This window comes from Nanorana parkeri, unplaced genomic scaffold (assembly GCF_000935625.1).
Source record: "Nanorana parkeri isolate BGI_ZX_2015 unplaced genomic scaffold, ASM93562v1 scaffold273, whole genome shotgun sequence".
Classification (NCBI taxonomy): domain Eukaryota; kingdom Metazoa; phylum Chordata; class Amphibia; order Anura; family Dicroglossidae; genus Nanorana; species Nanorana parkeri.
This window is the reverse complement of record NW_017306541.1, coordinates 1,224,585-1,241,876: the sequence shown is the minus strand read 5'-3', so window position 1 is coordinate 1,241,876 and position 17,292 is coordinate 1,224,585. Positions and strand designations below refer to the sequence as shown.

General features: G+C 36.9%; 1 protein-coding gene across 1 annotated transcript in view; it reads left to right on the top strand.

Moving 5' to 3' along the window:
- The window catches only part of ADGRG6 (adhesion G protein-coupled receptor G6), a 140,821-nt gene that overhangs the window by 75,859 nt on the left and 47,670 nt on the right, over positions 1 to 17,292 (top strand). The window contains exons 5-8 of the mRNA XM_018557213.1: positions 1,162 to 1,167; positions 3,043 to 3,108; positions 14,681 to 14,766; positions 16,587 to 16,639. Coding sequence (XP_018412715.1) covers positions 1,162 to 1,167; positions 3,043 to 3,108; positions 14,681 to 14,766; positions 16,587 to 16,639 — 211 coding nt within the window. The remainder of the gene's footprint in view (positions 1 to 1,161; positions 1,168 to 3,042; positions 3,109 to 14,680; positions 14,767 to 16,586; positions 16,640 to 17,292) is intronic.

Below are 17,292 nucleotides of genomic sequence, written 5' to 3'. Positions count from 1 at the left end.
TAAAAAGTAAGCTTCAGGTTTACTTTGAAGAACGAGGATATAACTTACTGTAGCAGGTTTTATTTTATTTTTTATATTTCCTCTGTAAATCCAAATAAAGCAAGCAGTGTTGATTATTGAATTAAATTGTTATTAACATCTCCTTGTCATCAATAATTTAATAAATGTGGTATTGATAACTGGAGTAATATGCATTTTGTGTTTTTGAAGGTAGAAATAATGATCAAATAATCATAATAGCCATTATTTAAAAATGAAAATATACTGTGATATTAGTTTTAATTTTTTTTACAGGGCTAGTTACTAAAGGGAGAAGAGCTATTGTCATTCCGATATTAAATATTCTGCAATAACTAACAGTCACAAAAGGGCTATTTACTAAAGGGTGAAGAGTTTGGAGAAGACAGGAGAAGTGAACAATCTAGGACAACATAGCTGATTCGAAAAAATTCTTTAATTCAGCTCACTTTTTAGTTCAGCTATGTTGTGCTAGATTGTTCACTTCTCCTGCCTTCTCCAAACTCTTCACCCTTTAGTAAATAGCCCTTTTGTGACTGTTAGTTATTGCAGAATATTTAATATCGGAATAACAATAGCATGGGTTTTATAGAATGTTACGAGGACAAGTGGGGATTAACTGGATTTGGCCAAAGGAAATGCTCCATTGTCATGCATTATGAGATCATTCGCTTTCTCAGGATACTGTAGTGAGTGACCTAACCTCAGCTTTTTACCCATAATCTTAGAACACAACTGTTTGTGATGTTGGAATACCATCCTTGCTGCCTCTCATACACAAGAAGCCTCATGTAAAATAATTTTTGCGTGCATGCTTATTGGGGACAAAGCTCCGATACAAGTACATGTTCACTGTAGTACCTTGCAAAACATGAAGCCATCTTCAGTTAAATCTGGTTGTATTCACTGCCTCAAAACAAATAGTTTTGTGTCAGTGAATGACTAGAGCTAGATTATTTGCAAGACAACGTAGACAGCAGCCTGTTGGAGGTCCAGAATGCTGAGATACAACCTTAATGCTCCTTCAGTAAACTAGGGAAATCGAATAAAACGGGTCACACACCATTTGTTTTGTTATTTTTCAACCCTGCATTCAAAAACACTTGATTTCCCCATCCACATTGGGCTATTATATTTTAACAGCGGCGGGTGTATTGTTGTCAGAATACCCAAACAGTGACTGCAGCTTCAGTCCCCCATCCATGCTGAGATATTGTATTGGCTACATTCACTGTTCAGTCTAGAACCTTTGGACCAATCCCTTCAATAAAAATCCATAAACAAATCAACATTTCACAAATGTAGCGATGCCAACTGGACCACACACTGTCATGCTGACTCCACCAAAATTCGAGCAGTGTATGACTACCTTTAGTGGTCTGTGCATCTGCCTGTCACCGTACACTTTATTTGTGATGGGGTCATGTTCATATTGGTAAAGGCAGTGCTAATGGGATGGCTTCCCTGTACTTTTTGCAAGCCTTATCAATACAAATCAAAGGGATGGGGGTGAAGCTGCTACCTTTTTCTGCCTTAATCTATCCCTGCAAATAACCAGCTGGTGTATCATTTACAGAAGCAGTGGATTTATAATCAACTGATACATTTTGGCTTAAACAACTCTTAACTCTTAATCAGAGTGTATGAAGCTAAAAATGCAGAAGTGTGTGTGATCTTGTAGATGTTGTAGTAATGCTACCCATAAATGATGCTAGTGCAAATTACTATGCACTAGCATCACTGTAATAGCATTTGTTCCTCAAAAGTACTGGCTTTTCTAGAGTCCCAAGAGAGTTATTGAGTGGGTCATTATTTGTCATGTTTGCTAAGGTTATATCTTTCTTGCTCTTTGAAAACTCTTGTGTATTTGTATTTGCAGAGGAGAATCCCAATTTTTTCCACTCTTTCCCTAACAAACAATACATTTGTTAATACGAAATAATCCATGATCATTGATGAATACATGATTATTTTGTTGCATAAAGTGTGTACATAGCAACCTCCTCCTAGTGTTTAACTGTGGTAACTGTCAAATGTATTTACTTATAACACCAATATTCAGCCTTAGCTATGTGCTGAGCTAGCGGTTTGGTGAAAGAACTTTCTATGTGAGAATTTTCTCAGAAAGAACCAAACACATCTTTGTGCTACTTTTTTTTAAAAAACAATTACGTCTAAAGTAGGTATGTGGATTGCAATTGTTGGCTTTAATTGAATTCCCAAATAACACAACTGAAAAAAAATGTACATTTAAAGCTAAACTCCAGTCAGACATGAAACGTAATTAGTATGTGCCCCCCCATAGCAATGTTGAAATGTTCATTTAGTCTAGGGAAGGTTTAAAGCAGAGGAATACTCAACCTTATTCCTCACTCCCACAGGCTTCCTCCCCTTTATACGACCTGTCCCATGAAGCCACTCTTCTTCTGTTTCAGTGGTCCTTCTTTGTACTCGAGGGACTCAAGGACCCACCAACATTAAGGGAGCATAGGAGAGTGCCAGCTACCAGGAAGCTTGACATAGGATAAGTGCCGTTCTATTTTAAACCACCCCTAGACTAAACAAGCATTTAAACCTGAATATACCACCAATATTATTGGGCTAATTGGAGTTCAGCTTTAAAAGACAGTCATGTATCTCTGTAGGGGGAGCTCTTGTATTTCAGCTAAATGGGATAGCCCAGTTACTAACTTTAAATGAATGTAATTGATTGTGCCATTTTCCTTCTTGTTGCTCTATTATTTTTCTATTGTATTGTATTGTTTTAAAATTATTTTTATATTGCATGTTTAGTAATGGGTCCTGGACAGCTTGACTGGCATGTATTGAGATATTCTAAAATAGTAGTGCTCCCTTGGTAATAAAGTAGTTTAATCCACTTAGTATGCTGATTACTAAGTTAACTATGTGCTTGATCACCCAAATAACCTTGTTTGCTGTTATTTTTAAATCACACCTAGAACTTTAACTATGCAGTGGATCCCCAGTTACTACTTAAGCTCACCTATTATTGTATTTTCCCAGCAACTTCAGCATCCACTATGATAACTACTAACATGACTACTAATAGCACCGATAATCCAACAACTGGTAAGAGACCCAAAGTACATTATATACTGTTACAATGTTGCATATATTGGTAAGCATTTACAAATGTATTTATATACTGTAGGTCCTGCAGATGATTAAACGCAACCGACTTATATTTTAGAAGTATAAACATTCTTGTTCATATCTGTATATTTAGATTTGTAATATACATATAAGGCTATATTGAGTAAACGTAAGTTTATAGTGTAATGCCATCCAACAATAAAATGATGTACTGGATGGGATTGGTGTATTCATGCAATATGTCTTTTCTTCAGACCTAAACTCAGGAATCTTAAAAATGCACTCAATCACCTTAACTATTAACAAAAAAGTAGCTTACTTGTGCATCACTCAGCTGTAGATCCTCAAATCATCCCTGAATTTAGGTCTCTAGGAACCCCTGCTTAACTTTGTTTTATCTATAGCTCATTGAACATTAGCATGATTGGCTGTTGGAAGTTGTAGATATGATAATAAATAAAGGTATAAAAATGTGCCATGCCATATTTAACACCCAGAGTGGATAACTTTTTAAACTTTTATATGACATATGAAAATAATTTTCAGTTATAATTGTGAAATGAAAGTAACAAATCTTAAAAATGGATTTAACCTTAACCATAACAAAAAAGTAGCTTACTTGTGTATCACTAAATCATCTCTGATTTCATGCTGACACTGTCGTTCCTTCTGGAGGGTGGCTACTTTTCTTCCTCATGGTCCCTGTGTGTGTTGTAAAGTAGCCACAGCTCCAAGCTCATTTCCATGATGTACTACAATCTCACATTTAGTTAGCTAATTTCTATTGAAGTTATAGTTTATTATGAGAGTGGAGAGGCGGCCACTTAACAACACACACAGAGACCATGGGGAAAGAAAAGTAGCCACCCTCTAGAAGGAAGAATAGTGACAACACGAATTCAGAGACGATTTGTGGTCCTACAGCCGAGTGATACACAAATAAGCTACTTTTTTGTTAATAGTTGATGTAATGTTAATGTATATATATACGGCCGGCCCCTTGAAGCGGTTATACCAAGAACACGGCTGCTACTGTAAACAGCCGGCAATGGCTGTTCAGATACAAACAATCCGGTGTCTAAACAACCACTGTATCATTCGTACCGAGCGTCAGAATGTGGCCCCCATGCGACATAATTTTTTTTTATTATACAGGGCCTCTGCTTTCATATAATATATAATTGCTGGGGGTTTTAAGCTGTTTTCTAGGCAAAAATTCAGATTTTATCATGTGGGCGCAAATAGTCAGAAATTGCTCTGGACAGCAATTAGTTAAGGTGCTTAAATGCATTGTTAAGGTTCAACTCCTGACTTTATTGTCACTTTAAAGTCTATCTTTAGGCAAAACCTTTTATTTCAGTTTTGGGGAAGGTTTAGACCATTTGTTTTTATTACAATCTGTGTTATCAACTATATTTCTACTGGTGACCATTGTTGCCAGTACAGTATTTGTTCTGGTCACCAAAAAGAAGATGAGAGAAATCTACAATTTTAAAGTTTTACTCAGAACAAGAGGTCTGGGGACACGTGTTCTGGGAAAAATTGTCTTAGACGGGAATTCACGCTCGCTTTGGGAGATTTCCATTAACTCTGGAAATTTCCCCCATTGTACACAGACAGCAAAACCTGACAGTTTTCTGACAGTTTAGATACAGAGAATATAAGTAAGGTTTGTTATATGCTCTTATTTACAGAATTCTTACCAGTTTCAAAATTTACTGAGGTGTGATTCCTTTTGTGACTTTGTTATGCCTTATGCTAAACCAAAGGATTGAAACATTCACAGTTTTTTCCATTTCAATTTCATATCAGTACATTTATCACCACTATATGTATATTTTAGTTTTCTTTCTATAGAGAGACTAGACCTTTAAAGCTACAAATATGTGCACCCTAGTGAAGCATGCCATTTGGCAGTCCATTCTCCTGTGCAAAATAATTGACAATACTACCTGTTTAAATGTTATTTATCTTTGGTCTACATATTAGCAACGGTAATGTCTGCATGCAGTGAAATGGAATATTGTGTTCTCTAGTAGTTGTACATATACAAGTGTATTTTTGTGTTTTGTATATAATATATATATATGTAGATATATCTATCTATCCATCTATATATATATATATATATATATATATGTGTGTGTGCGGTTATGACATGAGAGAAATCAGGCTTAACAACATTGGTAGTGTTTATATTATGTACAAGTAACAGTTTTTTTTCAATTCATTTACTGTATGGCATAACACATGCAGATCTGCAGGAACTCAACGTTCCTGCTACATTTCCCATCAGAATGAAGAGAAACTCTGCCACTCATTCCTTTGCAAGCTGGCAGCTGCAGATACAAGACTCCAAAATAAAAGGTGTACGAAGCATAGGGATAATCTCTACTCCAATTGTGTGGCCAATAAAACAAAGACCATCATCGTCTGAAAAAAGTAGCACATCTAAAACGGCAGTTAACCTTTGGTTCTTGACCATGACGACTCAGCCTTCTTGGTCTGCTCCTACAAATCAAAGAGTAACCACAGAAAACAGGTTCATCGAAGCTACCAGAGAGGAAATGTCAACCAATGAACTACTGTCTAACAGTATCTCTTTAATTTTTATTAACGCTACTAGCAATGAGTCTTCAGTCTCAGAGGTAGAGGCTGAAGGTTCTGGAAGTCAAGATGAGTGGTATTTGGCTCCATTTATGAAACTAAATAGCACATCATTCAATATTACACAGCATAGCTATAGCCATACCAATCAGACATGGTGGTTAAAATGGCTTTTCCACCTTAATGACAGGAATACACCAACTTCAAATGAAAAAAACATTGTACAGTTTGGCAGTGAGCATAGTAAAATATCAACATATTTACTTTCTGACTTAAAAAGCAGAAATGCATCTAGCAGTGTTTATGAAACTCTTCTTCATGTAATGGCTGATAGAAAACGACTCTCTGATAAAAAAACTGAAAATGTATCCTTTTTCTTAAATGAAAATGTTCAAAGTACCCAGGATTATGTAAAATCAACAATGGAAAGCACAGACAAAGAAGATGGAGAGGTTACTGGACTACTAAAACCTTCTATGAATGGATTGTATATTTATGAGACATCAATGGAGGCAAAATATGATTTAGAAGTTATTAATGCTTCACCAGAGTTTAAGTGTAAAGAGCAGAACACTTGGAGTGTTCATCCTGGTTCTGTAATGGCCAGAAATAAATTTGCACAATATGTACAAGGCAAATTCTTAACAGACATTATCTCCTGTAATGTTTTCTCAAGTTGTACCACTGTGTACGCAGAGCTTGATGCAGTAACTAGACTATCACCCACATATTCAAAACATTTACTTGGGAGTTTACTGGTTCATAGAGCAAATATTCCACACATAAGTGCCAACAATATGCAGAGTCTTTTAAATCTTCAACCAAGTTTGACTCGGGAGATCTTATCAACAGAAACTGTAGTTGACATGGATCAAGAAGAATTTCACAATGAAGTGTTAATACCACTTCAAAAGCAAAGTGTTACAATGTCTGAATTATTGACAGAAAGCTATGATAAGCTGTATTCAAAGTGGGAAGGTCATCATGATTTATTGACCTCAAGTGATGATATACGAGATGAACAATGGAAGGGAATCACATTAAAAAATGATACATCCAGTGAAACCTTTAAATTGCTCATGAAGGGTCCTTATTTTACACCAACTACAGTGCTTCCATTTGATAGCTCATCTGTTAAAGTAGTTGTCAATCCACTGCCAGCCTCCAAAAACAATGAAGAAGAACAGGATATGGTTTCAGGTGATGATAACTTTTTGGAGGTAGAAAAACGTTATCTTGTATCCAGAATGTCAGTGTTCGAAACCACAGCTAGGAATGAAGAAGGCTCATATACAAACTTGGAGTTAGGTATTACACCAACAAAGGCTGTTTCTTTAAATACTATTTTCAATGCTTCTCTTCAGGCAATAGGTAATCAGGCCTTAAGTACAATGATAAACACAAGTTTCTCTTTGGACACAGGAGGTTTTCAAAACATTACAGGGTCAGAGGTTTCTATGCTGTGGACCATAAGTAAAGCAAAACCTGTGGAGTCATCTAATACATTAGGGGATTCCATACAACTACCTCCCTCTGAGCCAATAATTGCCAGTCACACCTCTTCAAATAAGTACAAACTTTTACCATGTACAGTACAGGCCTTAGTTGATCTTGAACAACAGTTTCAACAAGCTGCTGCTAACCCAGAATTTACGGAAGGTAAAAGTAATTTAGCTAATATAGAAACATTATTCCTAGGAAAAGAGATGAATATCTTCACAGTCAGTAGTACATTTAATGACGGCTCAGTGAAGCAAAGTAATTTCCTTGGTAAAACTAAATTATTAGAAACGGGGCACAGCATATATGCTGCAACACCTCCCTTGTTGGATGCTCACTCATTACTAACCATGCACACTCATTCAGCATATGCAGGACATGATCCATCTATAAAAAATACTTTATCTTCTGAAAATATGAACATGAAGAGTGAGACCACAAGCACCAACGTGTCTCTTGTAAGTAAGAGCTCTTTGGTTGGTGCTCTATGGCATCACTGGATACAAACAACCTTTGTTGACATGCACATAGGATCTAGAAGCACAGAGCCAAACATTAATGAAATGCCTTCCGGAAATACGGTTTTAGAGCTTTTAGCATCAGATTTTGAAGTCTCTATCAGAACACTGGATACACCTAGCCCTACCTCTGGCATAAACCAGTTTTCAAAGGATGTTGCTCTTGTGCAAGAAGGACAAAGCTTTTTCAACAGAACTGCTCAAAAGTATATCAACAGTGAAGCATTTGAAGCAGCCACATTGTCTCCACCAGTCCAGCATTGTGATTGCACTTCCATGGCTGATGTGGCCTGTTTGTGTGGACAGGAGTTTAAAAACAGCAGTATGTACACATGTCTTCATAGACTAGATACCTGTTTTAACCATAGGCATGCTTGTAATGGATGATCATCCAAACATAATTTATTCTAGATGGAAATTTACTCATGGGCTATTAGATGTTTTAGTTCTCCTTTATGTTGTACAAATAATATTAATGTGCCAATTCTAATCATTTGTGTAGGCTTCTACAGGGGTATTTATCTAAGTGACCAGTTCAGTGGGAATCAAACTGTTTCCCATGACATTTGACATTGGACAGAAAATTATTTATGTTTTTGGGTTCTGATAAATCCCCCCACAAAACTACTATATTGCTAACCCTTTATTGATTTATGTTCTCTCAAGGGACTGCAAAGACTGAAAATCATTTTTCATTTCTAGTGATCCAATCTACATATACAGTATATTGCATATATTTCCCATAACTTCTATTTTGAAGGTGCAATCAGATGGATATATGTAAACAGAAAAACATATTTCTGTTTTTTAGTATGGGGATACCATTCACAAGTTTTATCTTTTGAAAAAACTGACTGTATTATTATTCTAGTTTCTATTTATCATCTAGCGTGTTTCTGAAAGGCACTTCCCCCCCACCCCCACTTACCTGAAATGCGGGGTTCTTCTCTCCCTGCAGACTGGTGTTGATTTTTTAATTTGGCACAGCTGTGTGGGCAGAGCCCCAAAAGGCAAGCAGAGGAGAAAGAACTAGTCATCAGTATTTCTTGTATGCTTTCTACAGCTTAACATTTCCTCGTTACTGATTTAAAGTGTATTTCCACTTTTCCAGCCAAATTGGAATAACACCTATTTTATATTTGCTACATGTTACCAATCACATAGCATAAGCTAAAAAGAAATGATTCTTGCTGTTTAATTGTTTTACTTGGGTTAGCGGTTTAAGGGTTAAAATTGCTTCTGGCTTTTATTTCTTTGAAATGTTAGAAGGGGTTGCGAGGGGTGAGGGTTTGAGGTGGCTTGCCCATTGTATGATAATGAAGTTTATCAGATAAAATCAATCCTCAAATTTTAGTCCCAAGTCTTTTCTATAAGGACAGACCACTGTAAAGGGCTAAGACAAACCTCGAATGAGCCATCTTGCCTGATTTAACAAAACATCTAAAAGGTAAGAACTCTTTTTTTTTAAAGTTATTTTTCAGTATGCTGTGTGAATAATAGCACTTAATGAACATATAGAGGGGTTTTCTCAAATTTGACTGAAAAGTGGAAATACACTTTAACTTGCCTTGCTCTGTACTGTATCTCTGTTTGGAGGTGGTCATTTTGGTAGATGACAGGGCTTTGCTTCCTAATGTCCTAATGTCCTAATGAGATGCTGCCTTGACAACTGGAGTCAGGGTAATAGTAGTAGCAAGAGAGGTTCAAAAACTGCACATCATAGAAAAAATTAGGCAGAAGCCAAGAGGGGCTTGCACTGCAGATCCTCATGTACAGCTTCCTCCAGCAAGCTACACAGAAAACAGGGACATCACCTAATTTCACTCCAAATCTTCTAGCAGTCAGAGTGAAGACAAATGATCCCTACTTCAAAATGGAGAGAAGTCAGGGAGCCATAAATGATCTTACACTGCAGATACAGCTATGAGGTTCAAGGCGAAGTAAGCACACTTCTATTTATAGGAGGGATTCAAGACATTTTTAGGGTACTGCTTAGGCACAATTAACATTTCTAAGGGGGTCATAGATCAATAACCGAGCAAAAGTGAATGGAGCTGAATCCAGTTCAGCCATTCACTTCAGCCGTGTACGGCTGTTTTTAGCCATTTATCGGCTGGCTTCGGCTCCCTTCGGTTCAGCCAAACAGCCTCAGCGCATTCGGCTGAACCGAAGTGAAGAACACGTTCACCTCAGCAAATCCAACATATGGAGCATTCAGCAGTTCATTCCCTGAAGTTTGCCACTATTCTCATAGGGGCCATATAGCAGGGAGGGAATAGCCATATGCTGCTGTGCAGCTTTCGGCTCGCTCATTCTGTTTGCTACCTCAGCGTTAGCGAAGAGAATTAAAAAGAGCTATGTCAACATAAAAAATCAGAGTGGGGTTCCCCTCCCAATCCATACCAGACCCCTTAAGATAAAAGTAAAAAAAAAGTGCGTAGGGTTCCCCCGAAAAGTCATACAAGGCACTTTAGATCCCACCGCGGAAAATGGACAGGGGCTTTTTCCCCGGAACCCTGGCCCAGTGGTTGTGGGGGTTTCCGGGCAGGGGGGCTTATTTGCATGCGGGTACCCACTTTCACAAAGGGGGCACTCAGATGCGCCCCCCCTTGTGAATGAGTAAGGGGTGCTTGTACTCCTACTCACTCACTAAAGGGTTAAGCAAAGTAAATAAACAGACCAGTCGTTTGAAAAATTCTTTTAATTGAACAAAAAACACAAAAATTGTTTTTGATAATTCCTTTATTTCCCCCAAAAAACCCTAAACAAGAATCCAACGACTTAATCCAAGGTCAATCACTTCATCCAGCAATGACCATGACGCAGCCGACTCATCATAATAAAAAAAGGCACGTTGCCCGACGACACGACCACACCTGGCGAACTCCCTCCGCAAAATGATCAATTTTACAGATCCTAGCCGAATGTAAACAGATAGGCAGGGCTAACGGTGACTGTAGTCCCCGCTTTGGCTGTGCATATGCGTTCTGCTCAGCTAAGTGCTTCGGCCTTTCGGTTAAGCTGAACCAGGGGCTTCCTGCAGCCAAAGTGAGCCGAAGGTTTGGACTTAATCCTTCGGCTCCTTAGTGAATAACCCCCTAAATGTTATATACAATATAGCAAATCTCTTTTTTTTTTTTTACTTCAGGTCCATTTTAATATTATGCAGCATCTTTTCAGGCGTGCTGCTAAAAATATTCATAAAAACTGACAGTTTATTTTGACAGAAACTCCAGTTTACTACATAAAACAAGGAATACGTAGCAGCGGATAGTTTGCTGGCTACTCTGGAATAGCTATTCCAGCAATAACCTGGAAAAAGCACTGATGGTTTGTTGTATAAGTAATCTGTACTTTCCAGTGTGAATACACAAGCATATTGTTTTCTAACCTGACCAATGATCTATTTCCTGGAGACATTTTGGATACAAACTAAAATTAATAAAGACAAATAAATATAGCTCAATTCATAACTTGATTTAAGGCTTTTTAGTATACATATATGAAAATGATAGATTAAAAAACAATTATGGCAGCATACTTTAAAGAGAGATTTTAGACTTTTGTAAACAAATACCTTAGATTTATTTATTATATAAGAACAGTCAGGATGTGTATACGTAGCTCAGAGCTGTGAACACTGTGAAAGAAAGGATTGATGCTTCCAGAGGTAGGGCTGAAGTCATTCATTTCCCTACTTTACATGTGAATGTGCATGACTAAATGCCATTTGCTTCTTTGAGGTAATATACTGAGTTAAGCACTTAATTAATTTTAATTATAGTTAAAGTAAGAACTTAACTGTAAAGAAAAAAAAATCCATAAAGATATTGTTCTTGTAGAAACTTGGAGGTAGGAGGTAGGCTTTTAGGCTTATAAATGAAAGAGGGTGAAAAACAACTCAGTAAATAATTTTATATGGAATTTAATGCTTAATGTCTAGTAAATAAAACAAAATGATAATTTGTTGAGTATACTGTACTATCATTTTACATTTTAGGGGAAGAGCACATATTTTGGTCTATCATTTGGATTTTTAAACTGTCATGTAGGGCAGAATCTAAAGATGCTGCATATACCTGCAGCAGCCTCCCAAACCTTTGTGTCATAACAAGTGCCTGGCTGTTCTAATAGGCATAGCTCCGTGTAGGCAAAGCAATACTTTCAGAAATTGGGAGGGTTGCCGCTAAGCTCCATTCCCATACATTGGCCCATCACTGTGATGGGCATTCTCACTGGCCAAAATAAATGTGCAAGAGGCAAGGAGTCTGCTAAGTCAAGCACAATCAGCAAGTACCAAAGCATTGGCTGCTACAGTGGTTGTTATTTGTACATGACAGGAAGGTTTGAGAGTCTGCTGCAGTTATATGCAGGCCCCCCTACCAGCACCGCATATCTGAAGCAGTTTCCCCCCCCCCCCCCTCCCCCTGCCCTCAGAGTGATCAGAGCCTTTTTAAAGCATAGGTAGGGTTTGGTACAGTAGTTTTCAAAGGTTCACTTTTGTTCTTGTGTAGTGTGGTTAATAGCAGGAGCATCTTCCAATAGGATGAATGATTTCACATGTAAAAATACCCAATACGTGCATTTGTCAGGCATTTTTATATAAGCGGCTGCATGCAAAATGCACGATGTATCTTTCCCTACAAGGAGCATTAAAAAAAAAAAAGATAAAATTGCACCTTATGCCAGGAATAAAATAAAAGGGTAATTAGGAGCTGATATTTGCAATATACGTGTGACTAAGTTCAGACATTCTTTGCAGTCTTCTCATCAATATAAATGTATGTACTGGTGTACTAATACTCATTATGACATGATTTTATTAATGTAATCTGCTGGCATCTACTGGTAAGTAGTGACCTAACAGCATTCATTTTAAAAGGAACTTTTTTTTTTTTAGATTAAAACTTTTAATACAACATAGGATTTTTGTAAAGTATACTAATAGGATAGGTTCCCTAAAAAAAAGCTTTTTCCATGATGATTTTGCGTAATAATATGCAAATGTACAGATTTGAAAAACAGGGAATATTGCTCAAAAACAGTAGAATTTTTTTGGCCCCTCTTGTAAATAAAAAAATAATATTAAACTAATTTAGGCTGTCTATTCAGAGTTTTTGGAAGAGATGTCTAGATCCAAGAAGGGTGTAACCATAGCCATGCAGACAGTGGAATTGCTTGTGGGGCTAAAAGCACAAGTCGGGCAGAACTGTCTGGCTTCACAGTGATTTATTCAGGTAGCAATAACATTTGACAAATACATTTGGATGAAATTAATGTGTATAACGTTGGGAACCTTTCTAAAGCTGCTATAAAGCAACTAGTATTCTGTATCAGCAGAGGAATTGCCCTTGAGATAGAGATAGGGGACCCCTTAAGGATTCTGAAACCCAGTTAAGGACCTGTCAGGCAAAGGCTTGCATATGCTTGGTAATGGTAATATATGAAAAGTTGATAGTTGATTAAAGTAAACAGCAGGTTCATTTTAATGCCACTTCTATTTATCTATCTTCTGTGAACTCCCCCATTGCTTTATTCAGCTGCCAGGAGTGAGGAGAGTCAGCCCTGTGTACTCTCCAAGGCATTTTTAATTTGTTTATTCCTTTCTGGCTTCAGGACTGGTTTAAACATTAAGCAAAGTAAGCATATGTTTAGAGCAAACAGCAAGGGGCACCATACATTTTTGTCCCATACATATGATGTCATTAAAGTATAATTGCTCATTAAAACAAAGTGCACTTAGGCTGGGTTCACACCTGTATTTTTTATGCTCGTTTTTCAGCTCATTGTTTTCGCGTTTTTTTTTCGTTCAGTGAAATGCGCGTTTCACTGGCGGTATGTTTTTTTTCAGTTTTTTTCCTTTGGGGATCGCGGACAAGGTAAGACCTGTACGCTGTATTCCCGAGTGTGGCTCGGGGTTACCGCTTTGTTAACCCCGATTCACACTCGGGAATACCAATGGAAACGCGCGGCAAAACGCCCCAAAGAAGCTCCTGTACTTATTTGGGCGCAGGGCGTTTTGCAGCGCGTTCCTACGTGCTGTAAAACGCCCAGGTGGGAACCATGCCCATAGGCAATCATTGGTTTTCACATGTTGAGCGTTTTACAGCGTGTAGGAACGCGCTGTAAAACGCCCAGGTGTGAACCAGGCCTTATCCTTTTTGCGCCTTTTTGTCTCCAGGCTGGGAGATGACTGTAGATGAGCCCCGTTGACTTCCTAATTCTTAATCGTTTTTCAAAGGAGTGGTGTGCCTCATCATTTCTAAATGAAAGGCCTCAATCAGTTGCTTGATCCATGTCCAATCTGTAAAGAAGGCTTTGAAAATGTCAAACTGTTCTGTCCTTTTCATCACTTATTGAGTCTTAATATCTTGTCAGTTAGACAGTAGAGGGTACAACTGTTGGGCTGTGCTTAGGGCATCATTTGCTTTAAATCCAGCCCTGTCTAGCCTCCTATACATTCTCTGCTAATTTGTGTCATTGTACTGACACTCATGGTCAGATAACATCACAGATTGAAAGTGAATTTCCTTTAATCCTATCTTCCAGAACAACTTAAATCACCCATCTATGGCCAATCTACAGAAACATTCCCCTGCCTATAACAATTATAACTATTATTGCTTGCCACCTTAATTTAAGATAGTGGAATTTCAAATATAAAAATGGTAATATAGTAATAAAGTAAGAAACAAAGTTTGTTTTGACAAGGTGGTGGGGCCTTTATTTTTTTTGTTTCCTGTTACACACTTTCATTTAACTTAATGTGCTTTCTTTAACATAGATACTCACTAGAGCCTAGATTATTGAATACTATTATAGTAACCATTTGCTGTATCAGATATGTATCCATGGTGGTAGTTGATATTTATAGTAATTTTCAGTGTGCTTTAGCATTGATACTATCATTGTCATTTGTGCAGGTGGCACATTTTACAGGATTGGAATTACTGTTGTGTCAATAAACATAAGTGATCAAATGATTGTCCAAAATACAGTGTCTACCTGGGTAAGTACAATCCATAAATATGGTTTACATTTGAAAAATTATACCATGCTTTTTTTAGATTCTGTAAATATTTGTTTATAAGGTTTTCCTTGATATTTTAAACATTTACAGAGCAATTGTATGATAGTATTTGCTCTATCTTAATGTGTTTATAATAATCCAATAATCATGTAATTGGATTTGGATGTTTGGATTTGGATGTTGTTGGCTACTGTGTTATTTAAAGACAAATCCCACAAATACCGAATGCACACTTCTTAAAAGAAAAAAGCACATTTATACATTTTTTGCCTTTGAGCCAGTAAAACATTGCATCCACAATTATTTTAGATACAGTGGGGAAGGGTTAGAATCTATTTATTGCTGTCTGTGTGGTGACATTGCTGCTTGGAGTTGGTCTTGTAAGAATGCCTGTACTAAAATAAATATGTAGGTTGACCTTCCTCTGAAAATGATAGGTGCCTGTCTGTCTCTGGCTTCAGTACCTTTACTCACTGGCCCAGAACAGACATGCAGCAGTTGAAGCCAAAGAGAAGTTAGAACTCCAGATTTGCATATGTGTTCCAAATGAGCTTCATAAAACGTTTTGAAGGTCAATAGATGAATCTGGCATTTTTTGAAGGAGAGGTCAGCACTGGCAGCCTACATTTTTAGCACAGGTTTTCTTTAAGCATGCTGTTAATACACCACAAGGTGTAGAGTCTAGGGCTGCTACCACTTAGGGTCTTGGTCAGAATAGATCAGTGTACTAAAAATAAGCACACATACAAGCCAAAGTCATACCATGAAGTTCCCATGTTTGAGGTCATTAAGATCCAACCGATGCATATTTAGATGACATGATATGATTAATTGATATAATATGATTCATTAGAAATCTCCAACACTTACACGAGGTGAATAAAAGAAGCCAATTAAAAATATTTGTCTCACACTCTGTTTATCAGCTTTTCAAGATATCAGGTTATATTCTTTCCATATTTTGAGTTGATGGGTCACATAACAAAACATAAAAACCAAAAACTTGGGTTTACATTTCTCCGAAATGTCAGAGAAAAACCAATAGATTCCAGTGAATTATGCCATTTTGGTGAATTGCACTGCAGTCATTGGTAAAGGTAAAATCTAGTTGGTTTTTGGTGGATTTTTAAATGCCTTCTGAAGGTTACAGCAGCTACTTTCAACTACCCTGGATTAATTTTTGAGCCAATAGTGGCCCCTCAATACTTACTTTTTTAAAGTAATAAAAGTTAAGTAATTGAATGTAAAGGATAGTAGACAAATGTAAATACGTTTCAGCTTCAGGGAAATGTCAGTGGCAAAATCTGTAATTTGGCTGAAAAATCAACTTTTGCCAAAATCACTTTGCTCATCTTTAATAGTAATCATTTGAACACATACCTGTTATTCTTCCCGTCATTACCCAATGTTTTGCAGAATAATAGAGAGAAACATTTTGAAACGCATTTTGCACCTCTATATTATTTCTGTAGTTCATTTAAACAAAGCAAGAGATAATATGAGGCGTTGCTGGAAAAAATAGGTAGGGTTTTGAACTGTAAGAGAAATACATGAAGATAGGAAACAGGCATATGATTTTAAGGCAGGAAATTTAGTTCAGCTGTAAAATAACATACTTGACCTAGACAAAGAACAATTTAAACACTTTCCAAAATATTCTCTTTCCTTTTAGTTACTGTTGATAGGAAATGGGTCAATTATTTTCAATATGTAGGCACTCAGCAGTTTTGAGTGTTATTCTCAATAGTGTTATAAATGTTGTTGTAGTTTAATATGTGTGATATGTGTATTTTTTCCAGCTTAACATGACATTTCAGAATTGGGATTATTCGGTGTTTGTTGTAAATATGAGGTAAGACAATTGCAAAACTGCCTGTTGTTCAAAAATCTCATAATTATGTAATTAATGGAGAAATATTTTGTATAAATATCTTACAAAATTAAGTCACTTAACTATAGCATTCTTTTGGTATAGTTAGTCTTGGGAATTACACCTAAAGTGCATTACAATGTTATAATGAAATCATTGGGGTTGATTTACTAAAGTAATACAGACTGTTAACTTAGCAAAGTGAATGTTCACCTAGCTTAGTAAATAAGGTGAAGTTGCATTCACTATAAATATGCAGGAAAATAACAAAAAAATTAAGGCTTTACTTCTGTATTTCGTACATAATTTCATATCAAGGGAGTACTTTTTTCCAGTTGTGCATTTCTTTACACATGCATTTCTTTACACATTTGAATATTTGCAAGGTTGTGATGTGCTGTGCTTTTTGCCTGTGCCAGTTGACTGGCATTCTCTGGCTTCAATATTCTTAGTCACACTGGTACAGGTCTTCCATGGATTAAATCAAAGTTTGCTAGGCCATTGGCTCAAGATTTTGAAGCCATTGAATCAGCATGACAGCCATTCAACTAACATTTGACAGCCTACATTTGCCCCTTTGTATGAGCTTCCTTTAACAATGTAACAGTTGCAAAATTTGCCATTTTTTTGTTCTA